The 14,764-nt window shown below is 42.9% G+C and overlaps 1 protein-coding gene across 1 annotated transcript in view; it reads left to right on the forward strand.

Annotated features, from left to right (window-relative positions):
- The first annotated feature begins 395 nt into the window (after positions 1-395).
- The window catches only part of LOC142759794 (A-kinase anchor protein 7-like), a 160,259-nt gene continuing 145,890 nt past the window's right edge, over positions 396-14,764 (forward strand). The window contains 6 exon segments of the mRNA XM_075862384.1: positions 396-611; positions 3,923-4,072; positions 5,460-5,593; positions 7,288-7,424; positions 12,412-12,572; positions 14,089-14,201. Of these exon segments, the coding sequence (XP_075718499.1) occupies positions 527-611; positions 3,923-4,072; positions 5,460-5,593; positions 7,288-7,424; positions 12,412-12,572; positions 14,089-14,201 (780 nt within the window). The 5' untranslated portion in view covers positions 396-526.

The raw sequence follows: 14,764 nt of genomic DNA on the forward strand, positions 1-14,764 counted from the left end.
GTACAAAACTTGCATTATTGATGGTATATTTTGTACTTGGGAACATGGACTACATTCAAGTGATCCTGCCTAAATATGCCCCTATTGTCACCGGACCATAGTGCTTGTTTACCCCTCGTGGCCTTATACTGGGGTCACTGTGTCTGACGTGGGTGCAGTGGCTGGATTTGGGGGCACTTTTTTCTTTTCATAATAGAAAAATGTAGTGAATGAAAAACCACCATGAAATCTGAATAACAAACGGCAAACAGACTTCAGCGTCATGGTTGTGCATATAAGCAAATGTAGGAGACATTGTTTGTGCGCTATGATAAAACAGCTTTCAGCCGTTCTAGCTTCGCTTTGGCACAAAGTTTGTCCCTCAGGTTGCACCGTAGCTATTTGTTTATTTACCATGTGGGCATTGCGCCGTCAACTAGTCTCTCTGGTTAACATTACCTTTCGCATCACATTGCGCCGGGTCCACAGCTATGTCACCCGAGGCTCAGCACTCGGCTATAGAGTGACTTTTTGGGCCCCTTCTCCCATGGAAAGTGTCCAGCTCCTGCCGGGTGAGCGAGGCTCGGAGTGGGAAGGAGAACCTGAGGTCACAGCAACGCGGGCAAAAGCAGGTGCGAGCGCTACCGCCTGTCATGTATACGATACGAGGCTTCTCTAGCTGTAAATAAAATGTGACTATATCGTGACGCAGCGCGTCACATGACCTCAATGCTATTGTAGCTCAGTAGTGTAGTCTAAAGCCTAACTACCTGTACAAGCTCTGTTCACACTTGAGGTTTCTGTTGGGTAATAAATTGTGCAATCTACAGTAATATTCTTGGCATAAAAAATACCAGAATCTTGCCGGACCCCATTAAACTCAAAGGAGCCTGTCCGGAATTGGTGGTGTCCGTTTGAAAACAGATTGGAGAAAGAATGCAAACTGATGTACCTAGTCCTGCATTAGCGCAATTTCTGTTCACATCTGCATTGGAGGCTCAGTTAATTCTGTAGCTTTTGTCAAACAAGATATTGCGGATGCTGCGTTATTATGGGCGGTAAAATAACAACGCATTAAAGTCAATGAGTTCCGTCGGGTGCTGTCGGTTCCCAACTTGCGACGGGTCCGGTGCTTTCGGTATTCTCGGTTTGCTGCTATGACGTAGCAGAACGCAGATGTGAACACAGCCATAGCTGGCATTATTGGACAATACATAAGTTGCAATATTGAGCCGTACTCCTTTCTTTAGTTTAGATTACATTCACACGGACAGCCCCCTGTAGATAGTGGCACACACACCCCCACTCTGTAGATAGCGTTACACCCTCCCCCCTGCAGATAGCGCTATTGGGTTACGTCAGCCACCTGTGGTGTCGGTGGTGAAACGGAATCGTCACTCTGTTTATTCTCTTGTTCTGTTCCTCTGACGGAGCGGAACAACGGAATGGCGAACGCAAATGTGAACGAGGCCTAACACTTGTGTGGAAGAGTAATGTCAATCTTGCAAGCTAAGCAGTGTTGAGCAATGTACTATATATGTTGCTTTACGTTGATACTTTTATTGGGGAAGATCACAGCTCAGCCACCCTGGCTTTATTCATATATAGGAGACTATAGAGGGAAGTATAATCGCACTCTCCTCCCAGCAGGCAGAGTTGGTACTGGCTCTAGCTGCTTATGTAATTCTGTGCTAAGGCATCATGGGATTGATAGTATAGCGCAGAGGAAGAGAAACCAGGGTGAAATCTACTATTCGAGTTGTGAGTGTGTACAATATACATATCCACAAGATATGCCATAAATGTCTGGTAGATGCGGGTTCTACCTCCGAGACCCGCATCTATCTACAGAACAGACGTCCCTGACCCCATCCCAACGCTTGCCTGGTGAGATGGCTGCTGGCGACTGCATCCAGGCGGAGAATCAATGGAGATGTGATCAGGAATTATGGAAACAGCCGAGCACAGTAAATCCTATAGACATGAATGGTTCTTGTAAGTAATGGGTTTTAATTTGGTATTTTTGTACCACCTTGTACCATTCAGGGCTGTTTTTGGGAGCGCTGTACTCGGCTGTTTCGGTCATTCTTACAGACTTTGAATGGAGTGGCAGCACACATGCACGACCGCCACACCATTCAAAGTCCTTCTCACTGCGGTAAAGCTGTGAGGAGGAATTGGGGGTTTGGGACCTCCATTCTCTCTATTGGTAGGGGCTCCCTGCGGTGGACCCCAGCAATCAGACAAAATGTCACCTATCCTGTGGATAGGTGGTAAGTGTCAATTCTGAGACAATCGTTTTAATTTTTTTTTTACCTATATGGTATCGCTGGAACCGTAAGGACCCATATAATTAAGTTAACATGTTATATAAACCACATGTGAAGCGACGTAAAAAAAAGTCCTGCAAAAACAACCGTGGAATAACTTCTTTTTTCTTTTCCGCTCCCAAAAAATAATACAACTTAAAGAGACTCTGTCACCACATTATAAGTGCCCTATCTCCTATATAAGGAGATGGGCGCTGTAATGTAGGTGACAGTAATGCTTTTTATTTAAAAAAACAATCTATTTTCACAACGTTAGGAGCGATTTTGGTTTATGCTAATGAGCTTTCTTAATGCCCAAGTGGGCGTATTTTGACTTTCGACCAAGTGGGCGTTGTACAGAGGAGTGTATGACGCTGACCAATCAGCGTCATGCACTCCTCTCCATTCATTTACACTGCACTAGCGATATAGATATATCACTATGTGCAGCCTCATACACAAGCCCTAACATTACTAGTGTCCTGATAATGAATGAAACCAAAATCGCTCCTAACGTTGTGAAAAAAGATTGTTTTTTTAAATAAAAAGCATTACTGTGACCTACATTACAGCGCCCATCTCCTTATATAGGAGACAGGGCACTTATAATGTGGTGACAGAGCCTCTTTAATGAATAATTTGTATGTGCCCTATAAAGGTTCTAACAGCCTACATATGGCTACATTGTTTAAGAAATGATAAAGTTATGGCACTGGGAATGCGGCGACACCGTAAACCATTTTTGTTTCTATGACATGTTCTTTTGTACATAATTAATTAAATATTTTTAAAAAACCTACATATTTGGTATCGCCGTGTCGACCCACAGAATAAAGGTAACAGGTTATTTGCCTTGCATGATTGCAAAATTTATAACACAAATGACAATAGCGAGAGTTAATAAAAGTTGATCAATCCGTTATATGTACCGTAAAATGGTGTCCCCCCTTGTATTTAAAAAAAAAAAGCCCTCATACACGTCAGTCAATGGAAAAATATGTTATGGCTAAGACAAAAAAAATTACTGTGGTCCAGAAGGCCAAAATAGGCTCAGTCTTCAAATGGTTAAAGGGGTTGTCTCATGTAGACAACAACTTTCCTAATAGGCCATATAGATGTCATAGAGGGGAATACCCTACGAGGAACTCCCTTCTATGGGCCTAAATGGCTTTGAATGTCTGCCATGTTGCCAAATGTCTGGCTGGCTGTGGCTTCCCTTGGCAAAATCAGCTGTTTGCCTGGGGTGCAGTTGAACCAGACGCCATGAAACAGTTTCTTATGAGACAACCCCATTAAAGTATATCTGTCTCATAAGGCTGGGCTGACACATGGCAGAAAATGTCACTAAATATAGAACATTCTGTGGATTTGAAAATGCGCAGAATATTGAAAATCCTTGCAGACTTTTTTTTTTTTTTGCAACCTTTGAGTGGTGTTTTGTAAAACCCCATTTTCTTGAATTGTATTGTACACTGTTATTTAAAATATTAACCCAGCATAAGAAATGCACTTAAATTGGGTCCAAACATTCCTATTAGATTTCTCACATTTTTGGCATGCAGTATGTACCACACATTATTGATACTGAATAATGACTTTACATACTTTTTACACTTATTTTCTTTTATCCTCAGAAAATGAAGCAACGAAGGGAAATCGGCAAAAGAGAAAAAGGAAAATCAAGCAAAAGAAAACAACTTCCCATAAAAAAAAGCCAGGATCAGTGGAAAGCTTGCTAACAGAGCTACCATTTGCAAATGCCGACATTGGGTCTGTGTTTGAAAGTAAGTACTGTATGTTTCGTTAACGCTACAGCAGTTCTGAAAAAAGGCAGTACTCTAGGTGGAGCGCTCTTCTCCAATTGGAGTTGGCAATAACACTTTAATTAGATGTTGACGATGGTAAAGAAAAAGTTTCTCATAGTGATTATTCATTGGTCCATCAGTCTCTCCAATGATTCCTTCATGCAAGCTGCTGTTTTACTAGGGAAATCCAAAAGTTCACCTCGGCCAGTGAGTTACCTGGCTGAATCCCCACGCTCCTGACAGCCTCACTCACAGTGGTGCTGAGGTGGGTGGAAGAAGGATTTATTAACTTTACACAATGCACTATGTTGTAACAGATTGTATAATATAAGAAAATGTTTAGAATTAACAGTATATTGCATTGTGGACTGAGGGCAGCTTCAAAAGTTTTTTATTTTTTTTTATACATGGTTTTCTAACCAAAACCTTTACTCCACTGTTATGTCACATCCTTAGGGTATATTCACATGGGTCCGAATTGCTGTAAAAAAATGCAGCAGATCCAAGCCAGGTTCCGCAGGGAATTACGGCTGAAAGTCTGTACCATATCAGGGTTTAATTCAATGCAGATTTTCATCCGGATTTGCCACTGCGGACAACAGAAGGGGAATAAAAAAAATAACACAATACTCGACTGCGCTATTGATTCCGTCCGAAACAACGGAACTCTGTCACCACGGTGACAGACGGAAACCGTTAGCTAGGTGTCCGTCACCATTGAGTTCAATGGTGAGGGAAACGGAAGCTCAGGTTTCCGTTTGCCTTTCCATTGAGGGGTTAACCCGACCGAACCTCCGACAGAACCAGTCAACGGAAGTTCAACGGTGATGTGAACAGGCCCTAACTTAGCTTTTTTTAAAACCATCTACTCTTCCTGCTGTGAGCAGCTCTTGAAATAAACTATTCTACAGATCACTGTTCTCTCAGTAAAGAAGGCTTGTCATCTCTGGAGATTGAACCTTTCTTTCTCCAGATGGAGGGTGCGCCCTCCGTTACATGATGTCCCATTGAATCTAATGGGTAGGTTATTGATTTCAGTGGGTGCATTGGATTCTCCAGGATTTAGAACTGTTCTTTGCAATATCACTTTGCACTGTCTTAAAGAGTGGGGTTCTAATCTGGGGGGTGGGGCTCTCTATTACCTCTAAATACCCTAATAGGACATTTTGTCCTAGACATGTTAATTATGTGATCCTGACTTTAAACCTGTGCCATAAACACTGGGCACCTAGGAGAAGACAGGTGACTACATAGGAGCTTATTGTTTTTTGTCATTTTCCTCTTTTGTCCTCTCTGCATCTATTGGGAGCCTTCAGATCCATTAAAAATGAATATCACATATAATTATTAACATTATTTCTTTCAGCCACGAAAACAGTGAACAAAAAAGTGAAACAGAAAAGGAAAAGGCATCCGTTAAAAAGTGCTGATGATGATGATAAAAGTAAAACGCAAAAGAGGGCCAATTATTTTGTATCCCTGCCCATTACAAATATAAAGGTAATTAATTTTTTGGGGATATGATCATTTTCTTTTCAGTTACATGTTTAATAGAATTGTCCAGTCTTAAAGGGGTATTCCCAGAATCGACAATTATCACCTATCCGCAGGAGAGTTAATAATCTGATGGCTGGGGGCCCCACCACTAGAACTGCCACTAATCGTGAGAATGGGGGGTCCCGAATCCCCTGTTACTTCTCATTGCTCTTTCTCTGCACAGCACATCTCATGAAAAGGCTCTGGGCACAGAACTGCAACAGAGCTCTATTCAGTGGGTTAGCCGCTGTGCATGCAAATAATTTATAGAAACCCTAATAAACACAGCAGCAGCACAAATCCTTCTCCTACTCTGGATCCAGAATGATCGTTTTTACTTGAACAAAGATACTGTAACAAACTCTTAGTTGTGCCCACACTATATGATTGTACGATGATTAGGCTTTATTTACCTAAGACTGGACAATGTATTTTATTACCGTTGGCTTGTACATTATTTTACATCACTTTGAGACTGTAACATGATGCTTACCTTAGAAGCAGCCACTTTAGCTGCAATGGTATGCCTTAGGAAAGGTGGCCCAAGTTTAGTTTGGTGTTGGTAGCATGCTTTGGGCTCCCCCTCTTCACATTCACTGTAGAGGGAGTGGGAACTGGCCCAAGGCTCAAACCACCATTCTCTTTTTTGCCTCGTTCACATCTGTACTCCTCACTGACAGTGCCGTAGCCGTCGCACAATGGACATGAATGGCGTCTTATGGAACCAATTGACTTTGAATAGTGTCAGTCGAGCTCTGTCACGGTGTTCACTTAATTTATCTATTGATTGTGATCAAATCTGGGACGTGGGCTCTAAACGCAGATGTGAACAGTCTTACAAAGGATTGGCAGAAGGTTGAATAAATTAAATACCCTATTGCCTTCTCTCTACTATGTATTGCTCTGATTTTGAGACAGTCATGCAATAAACTTGTAATGAAAGTTTCAAGGCTCTATGGTACCCTCATTGAATTTATTGGAGACTGTTAAAACATTTTCCCACCTCATACAACATGCTTAATTCATGTTTCATGTATTTTAGATGAAGTTGCTCTTTTAACCCCTTAACGACTGCCCACCGTCTTTTGACGGCAGGCGGTGCAGGTACTTAGTCTACAGCGACGTCTTTTGGTGTCGCTGTAGAAGGGGCTGTGAGCGCTCATCCTCTAAGCAGGAGCTGTAGATCTTAGAGCAGCCTGCTGGATACAGCTGGGGTCCGAAAACATTTGAACCCCAGCTGTTTAACCCTTTGATCGTCGCGGTCCATGACCACGACAAGGTCAAAGGGAACTCCCCTCTTTGATCGAGTCACTGGAAACCCGATGATGTGATCAAATAGCAGGGAATCCCTCTGCAGTCAGCCCTGGGGCCCTAGAAAAGCTGTCTGTTCAGTTTGCCTGCTGTTGGGGCACACTATGTGCTGCCCTAACAGCAGCCTGTGTCATAGGGAGTATGCTAATACATTACAAGTAAAAAATAAAGTTATAAATAAAGTTATCCCTTAATGGGATTTTAAAAAAAAGCAATTAAAAAAAATAAAAAAGTTAAGACCTTTTCAGGCCCGGTCATTAAGGGGTTAAACTGTTTCTTGTGTCAGTTGGTTTCATTTGTAATTGTTTTGTTGTATTTATTTATTTGTTTTTATTGCTCATTACCAGATTCTTGATGACATCCAGACTATTCAGAATTCTGTGTTACAAGTAGATGATCGACTATCCGGGGCCATGATTCCACCAGGTTCATTCCATCTGACTCTCTTTGTGATGCATTTAGCCAGTGAAGAAGAAGTTACTGTGTAAGTAGAGTCCAAGGTGAACATGTGCCAGAGTTGCTTTTGTTGTCCACTAATAGTGCAATGCGTAGATTACTATTTTTTACAGACTATAAAGCCTCAGTTTTTACAAATTGATCCTTGACTTCAAACGGCTTGTCATGAATTTACAAATGCAGGTATGTGTAGTTTTATGACGTGATGAGCAGAAGTGTGGCGTTAGTATGAGGTCTCTAGAAATTTTAGGTAATTTGACTAGTAAAGTGAGAATGGTTTGAGATAATAGAAAGGATAAGCAATACTTATAAAATTAAACTGGATTTTAAATCCTTGGATATGTGTTTTGCAAAACGTTAGTATGATTACTACTAACTAAAGAAAAAAGCGGTAAATTTTCTACTTTTTATGGCAAGGAATCACTGAATGTGAATGTTTGGAGGCGCCTAGTTAATGACATTTTTATGTGGGAGACATCTGCTAATTTGCACTCAAAGTTCTCTAATTTTAAAAGGATCTGGAAAAGCTGGTATAAGAAAGAAAGGATATATACTCTAATTCAATGGAAAATGTTTTTGTTATTTTTTGCCATTATACATTTTTCCTACTCTGGGTGGGATATTTAAGTAGAGGTGGGGTAATAAGATGAGCTATAGTATTTTTAGTGATTTACATGTGTGGTGCATATGTTTTTGGACTCCATGTATGTTATTTGGACACTTAAAGAGGCTCTGTCACCACATTATAAGTGCCCTATCTCCTAGATAAGGAGATCGGCGCTATAATGTAGGTGACAGTAATGCTTTTTATTTAAAAAAAATGATCTATTTTTACCACTTTATTAGCGTTTTTAGATTTATGCTAATGAGTTGCTTAATGCCCAAGTGGGCGTATTTTGACTTTAGACCAAGTGGGCGTTGTACAGGGGAGTGTATGACGCTGACAAATCAGCCTCATGCACTCCTCTCCATTCATTTACTCAGCGCATAGGGATCCTGCTAGATCCTTATGTGCTGTCTTATACTAACACATTAACAATACTGAAGTGTTTAGACAGTGAATAGACATTCCACGGGATGTCTATTCACAATCTCTGCACTTCGTTACTCTGTGGTAGTTACAGCAGAGGAAGCGTGATCTCGCGAGATTACGCGGTAAATGACAGGTTACAACGAGATCACGCTTCCTCGGCTGTAACTACCATAGAAACAGTAACGAAGTGCAGAGATTGTGAATAGACATCCCGTGGAATGTCTATTCACTGTCTAAACACTTCAGTATTGTTAATGTGTATATATAAGACAGCACATAATGAATGGAGAGGAGTGCATGATGCTGATTGGTCAGCGTCATACACTCCCCTGTACAATGCCCACTTGGTCTAAAGTGAAAATACGCCTACTTCGGCATTAAGCAACTCATTAGCATAAATCTAAAAACGCTAATAAAGTGGTAAAAATAGATAGTTTTTTTAAAATAAAAAGCACTGCTGTCACCTACATTATAGCACCCATCTCATTATGTAGGAGATAGGGCACTTATAATGTGGTGACAGAGCCTCTTTAAAGAGGACTTGTCACTAGGTCATATAAGATGAACTGGTCTACCGACCTGAATAGCGCTGTCTCCCTGATTCGAGCGCTAAATTAAATAATGGAAATAATTTTTTTTTGAGATCTACGTTCCTAGGGTTATGGTTGTCAATTAGTTTGTTTTGGTATTTTGGTACTGTAGGATTCCTAAGGCGGGATTCACACGACCGGGTCGCGTCCGAGCCCGAGTGCCGGCCGGTAAAATCGGCCATTCTGCCCGGCCGGTTTGCATAAAGTTATGCATCCGTGCCGGGCCGGGCAGATCCGGACAGTGACATCATCGGCAACTCCTGAAGGGGAATCCCCATGTGTTCGGGGATTCCGCTTCAGGAGTTTCCCCTGATGTCACTGCCCAGATATGGACAGAGACATCAAGCGCTCTGTCCAGGAGCGGAATCCCCGAACACACGGGGATTCCGCTCCTTCAAGGAGCTAAAGTGCGGCTAGCACATAGCAGAGCGGGGAGATACCTCCCTGCTCTGCTATAGTGGCGTCGCTACAGTAGTAGCAGCAGTAGCAGCTGCTGCAGCTGCTAGCGGCGACATTAAAGGTGTCGCCGGGCCAGGGCGCTTTTAACAAGCAGGGGAAGGGAGCCAGCGCAGCGCTCCCTTCCACCTGCTGTACACCCCGGCCCTGCCACACCGTGTACAGCGATGCCATTCGTCAGAATGGCATCAACTCCTCCTCCTCCTCACATGCACTCTGCGCTGTGAGGAGGAGGAGATAGAGCGCAAGAGCCGGAAAACCCGGCCGTCACTCGGGACACATCCCGGTGATGGCCGGGTATTACCCGGCCCCATAGACTTCTATGGGAGCCGGGCGGCCGGGTACCCGGGCGAAAATAGAGCATGTCCTATTTTTTGACGGGCGGTTTTCCCGGCCGTCAAAAAATCGGCCGTGTGAATAGCCCCATTAGGGGTTTATTATTCCTAATGCAGCCGGGTGCCGGCCGATTTATGAACGGCCGGCACCCGGCCGGGAAACCCTGCCGTGTGAATGAGGCCTAAATGTTTTTCAGTGTCCTCTTTTGGAAACATTTCCATATTTCCACATTTGTACTAAGGCCTCATTCACATGACAGGGTGCGAGTGTCGGCCGGGAAAAATCGGCCGATTTTCCCGGCCGGTTTGTATCCGGTTTGCATCCGTTCCGATTCCGTTCCGAGCCGTGTTGCCGTTTTTACCGGCCGATTTGCACCCGATTTGCATCCGTTTTTTTCCCTGTCCATTTTAAAATCGGATGAATTTCATTTAAATTTGTTGCCACACACAGCTCTCTGTAGATAATGCCACACATTCCCCTGTAGGTAATGCCACCCAGACCCCTGTAGGTAATGCCACCCAGCCCCCTGCAGATAGTGCCACCCAGCCCCCTGCAGATAATGCCACCCTGCCCCTTGTAGGTAATGCCACCCTGCCCCTTGTAGGTAATGCCACCCAGCTCCCTGTTGGTAATGCCACCCTGCCCCTTGTAGGTAATGCCACCCTGCCCCTTGTGGGTAATGCCACCCAGCCCCCTGTAGGTGATGCCACCCAGCCCCCTGTAGGTGATGCCACCCAGCCCCCTGTAGGTGATGCCACCCAGCCCCCTGTAGGTGATGCCACCAAGTCCCCTGTAGGGGTTGCCACCAAGTCCCCTGTAGGTGATGCCACACAGCCCCCTGTAGGTTGCACCCATTCCCCCCCCCCCACATTCCAGGAGAAGTCACTGATATGGACAGTGTAGTCACTGACTTCTCCTGGAGAGGAATTCCCTGCCACAGGTCGGGAATTCCACTTCAGAAGTGAGTGACGTCACTGTGTCCATATATGGACAGTGTAGTCACTGACTTCTCCTGTAGCGGAATCCCCGGCCATAGCGTCGGGGATTCCGCTGCAGAAGTGAGTGACATCGCTGTGTCCATATATGGACAGTGTAGTCACTCACTTCTCCTGTAGCGGAATCCCCGGCCATAGAGTCGGGAATTCCGCTGCAGAAGTGAGTGACATCGCTGTGTCCATATATGGACAGTGTAGTCACTCACTTCTCCTGTAGCGGAATCCCCGGCCATAGCGTCGGGGATTCCGCTGCAGAAGTGAGTGACATCGCTGTGTCCATATATGGACAGTGTAGTCACTCACTACTCCTGTAGCGGAATCCCCGGCCATAGAGTCGGGGATTCCGCTGCAGAAGTGAGTGACATCGCTGTGTCCATATATGGACAGTGTAGTCACGCACTTCTCCTGTAGCGGAATCCCCGGCCATAGAGTCGGGGATTCCGCTGCAGAAGTGAGTGACATCGCTGTGTCCATATATGGACAGTGTAGTCACGCACTTCTCCTGTAGCGGAATCCCCGGCCATAGAGTCGGGGATTCCGCTGCAGAAGTGAGTGACTTCGCTGTGTCCATATATAGACAGTGTAGTCACGCACTTCTCCTGTAGCGGAATCCCCAATCCCCGGCCGGGTATTCGGGATTCCGACTCCTACAGGGAGCAAAAAAGACCCTCCTCCTCCTCCTCACATGCACTCTGCGCTGTGAGGATGAGGAGAGCGCGAGCGACGGTAGACCCGGCCATCACTCGGGACACATTCCGGTGATGGCCGTGTATTACCCGGCCCCATAGACTTCTATGGGAGCCGGGCGGCCGGGTACCCGGCCGAAAATAGGGTATGTTCCATTTTTTGACGGCCGGTTTTCCCGGCTTGTCAAAAAATCGGTCGTGTGAATAGCCCCATTAGGGGTCTATTGTTCCTAATGCAGCCGGGTGCCGGCCGATTTATGAACGGCCGGCATCCGGCCGGGAAACCCTGTCGTGTGAATTCCGCCTAAGAGTTGTCAACCAAATTTTTGTTCTGATGTCTAATTTATGTAGCTTTGTGAGCTGGGGAGGGCATGGCCTTAGTAGTTTTGATTCGATCCCCATTCTTAAGTCAGTACTGTCTGCCAAATAAAGTGCTGTTTTATTTTATTTTGTTTTTGGCTGCTCTGCTGTGTAGTAACCTCTTCTGTGCTCTTGTAGTTGTTAGTAAATTTATAAATAAATTACAAACAGTTGTCCAGATTCCTTTTGTAGATTTTGTAAGCAATTTTTTTTTTTTGATTAAAAGCTATCTACACCTTTTGAAATTATTTTTATTTTTTTTGCAGTGTGTTTGATGCAGTTTTGTAATTACTTTTTATTACTTTGTATCCTGTATACAGAGCAGCTGTATCTAGCGCTGATTCAGCTGCACTGACGGTTTCAGTTTCAGCAGATTCTGTGGGTTCTGACACGCAGGATCGAGCTGTTACCGATCACATCTAAGTCCATAACTTTCATTTAATACATACATTCAAAATTCAAAACTAGCTTTAAATGTATCTTCCTGACAATAGTTAAAGTATAGATATTTACTGAATTAATTAATCTATTCAAAGTTGACTTTTTCTTGACTTTGCAGAGCAACAAGTGCACTTTTGGACAGCAAAAAGCCAATTGAAGAATTGCTTCAGGGAAATATTTTGGGTCTGTCATTTTATGGAATCTCTGACTTTAAGCATGAAGTTGTATATGTAAAGATGACAAATGAAGCCTCTATAGCTGCTTTAAAATAAATAACTGGTGAGAAATATAAAATTTTTCTTGTTGGGATTCAACTTCCATAAATGGTTTGTTCCCTAAATTTGAGCCTAGTTTATAATTTATAATTAACATTAACTTTTTTAAATAGGGTTTCTGTATTTTAATATTAAACAGTGTTTAATGGGTATTGGTAATATCTTAACATGATGGGGATCAGTATTAGAGGCAAAAGGAGCTACCACCATAGTCAGTCAGCAAACTTTTGTATTATTATTATTATTATTGCTACAGTTTGTACAGTACACCTGGTAAAAGGATGGGCAGGCTATTCTCTTACCGGGCGCTTTGTTTTAAAAATATCCCGGCCGCAATGCGGTCACGTTGCCACACTGTGACCAGCCAATTCATACAGCGTCTGCTGTGTGGACCGGAAGTCTCTTTCTCTATGCATTCCTATGAGTCGTTCAATGTGATGTGTCCAGTCACATCATCGAATCTATTAGAAGCTAGAATTCCATAGATTATTAAATTTTTTTAGCAGGATTCTAGAGAGCTACAGATCCAGGTTTAGGATGCAGAAAAAGAACAGGAGAGGCTGCATACTGTGCCCTGTGCAGCAGCATTCATGTCATAGGCAGTGTGCAAACTCTTGAACTCTTGGCAATAGCAATAGCTTTAGTGTGATAACAGTACACACCGGACTAAACAGATTGCCCAGGGAATTCTTGGATTGTTGCTATGCAATGTCCCAGGCACGTAGAAACCTAAAAAAAAAGAACTGCAGTGGCATCAGTCAACATAAATGCAGGTGAGAAGTCCTTGTGTCAAGTGACAGACCTCTGACTGTATAGATGTTTCAGTTGCTAGGCTGTTATTTGTCCTGAACCAAGTGATCGGATTATTTGGCCACTGTATAAGTAAATAACATCATGAGGAAGCCACCTTGAATGTTTTCTAACAGGTTTGAAGAAGTTCCTATATACGTTTAGAACTTTGCGCTTTTCATTCACTCTCTGGTCCAATTCATTCCAAAGCATATCTCTTGATTTTAGATCCGGTGACTGTGAAGTCCAGGTCATCTGATGCAGTACTCAGGCATTCTCCTCCTTTGTCAAATAGCCCTTACACTATTTCTGTGTTTCGATCCATTTTTTGTTAAAAATTAGATGATTGACCAACTCAATACAAGCCAGATGGGATGGTGTTTCACTGCAGAATATTCATTGGTTGCAATTGTAGTTTGGTCTGCCTTCAATTCTAAATAAATGGGCAGCAGAATTTGGTGAAGGATAGTTTTTTTTAATTAAAATTTTCCATTTCGAAAAACTATTTTTTTCCTAACTCTGGAATAACATAGCAACAGAATCTGTGAGTTGCCTTGTATGTCTCTTTTATAGCCTTACTGCAGTTACTATACTGCAGTAGTGTTTTAAACCAACGATCACGTCGTCAGATGTTAGGGTTTACAAAGTTTAATTTACTATACACCATAATGAGTGTATTAAATGGAAAAATAAAAACTCCTTTTGAAAAATATGTTTTTCTGTCTTTACAGAAGCCACAGGGAAAATATTTATGGATAAGGGCATTTCTGTAACTGGATGTAAAGATTTTGTACCCCATTTGACCTTCATGAAGTTATCAAGAGCACCAAAGCTGCGCAAGCAGGTGAGCTCTTATTAAATGTTTCAGAACTGTGTTACTAGAATACCAGCCTTTCTAAGAAAATAGTGTCATTTAAGTTGCCAGTTATAAATAATATATACTACAATGTACAGAAAAATGGACAAATGCTATGCACCTTTTTTCTGCCTCTTTTGGGATATAGTTGAAATTTTACAAAGAAAACCAATTCACACAGAAATATTTAGAGCCGTAATTTGCATCAGTATTTGTAAGCCAAAACCAAAATAACAAAAAGATTTGTACCTTTTCAGGGATTTGGACACACTCCTAATTTTGGCTTACGTGTACGGATTCAAAATACACTGATACGATTATGCTGTGTATCCTTCTGGCTCCCAGGTGCCCTCATGCATAAAAGGATACTAAAGGCTAAGGACACCTTTTGCAGATGTTTTTTCTTATCTCTAGTTTGTCTCTTTATGCTCTACTGTATGCTATTCTAAGGTGACCTCTTATTTGATGTAAATGTCTTTTTTTATGGATGTAAAGATTCCAGCTTACAATAGTGTTCAGGAGAGCAGAGAGAGGTTAGTGACGAGTCGGCA

The sequence above is a fragment of the Rhinoderma darwinii genome, chromosome 4 (genome assembly GCF_050947455.1).
Source record: "Rhinoderma darwinii isolate aRhiDar2 chromosome 4, aRhiDar2.hap1, whole genome shotgun sequence".
NCBI lineage: Eukaryota > Metazoa > Chordata > Amphibia > Anura > Rhinodermatidae > Rhinoderma > Rhinoderma darwinii.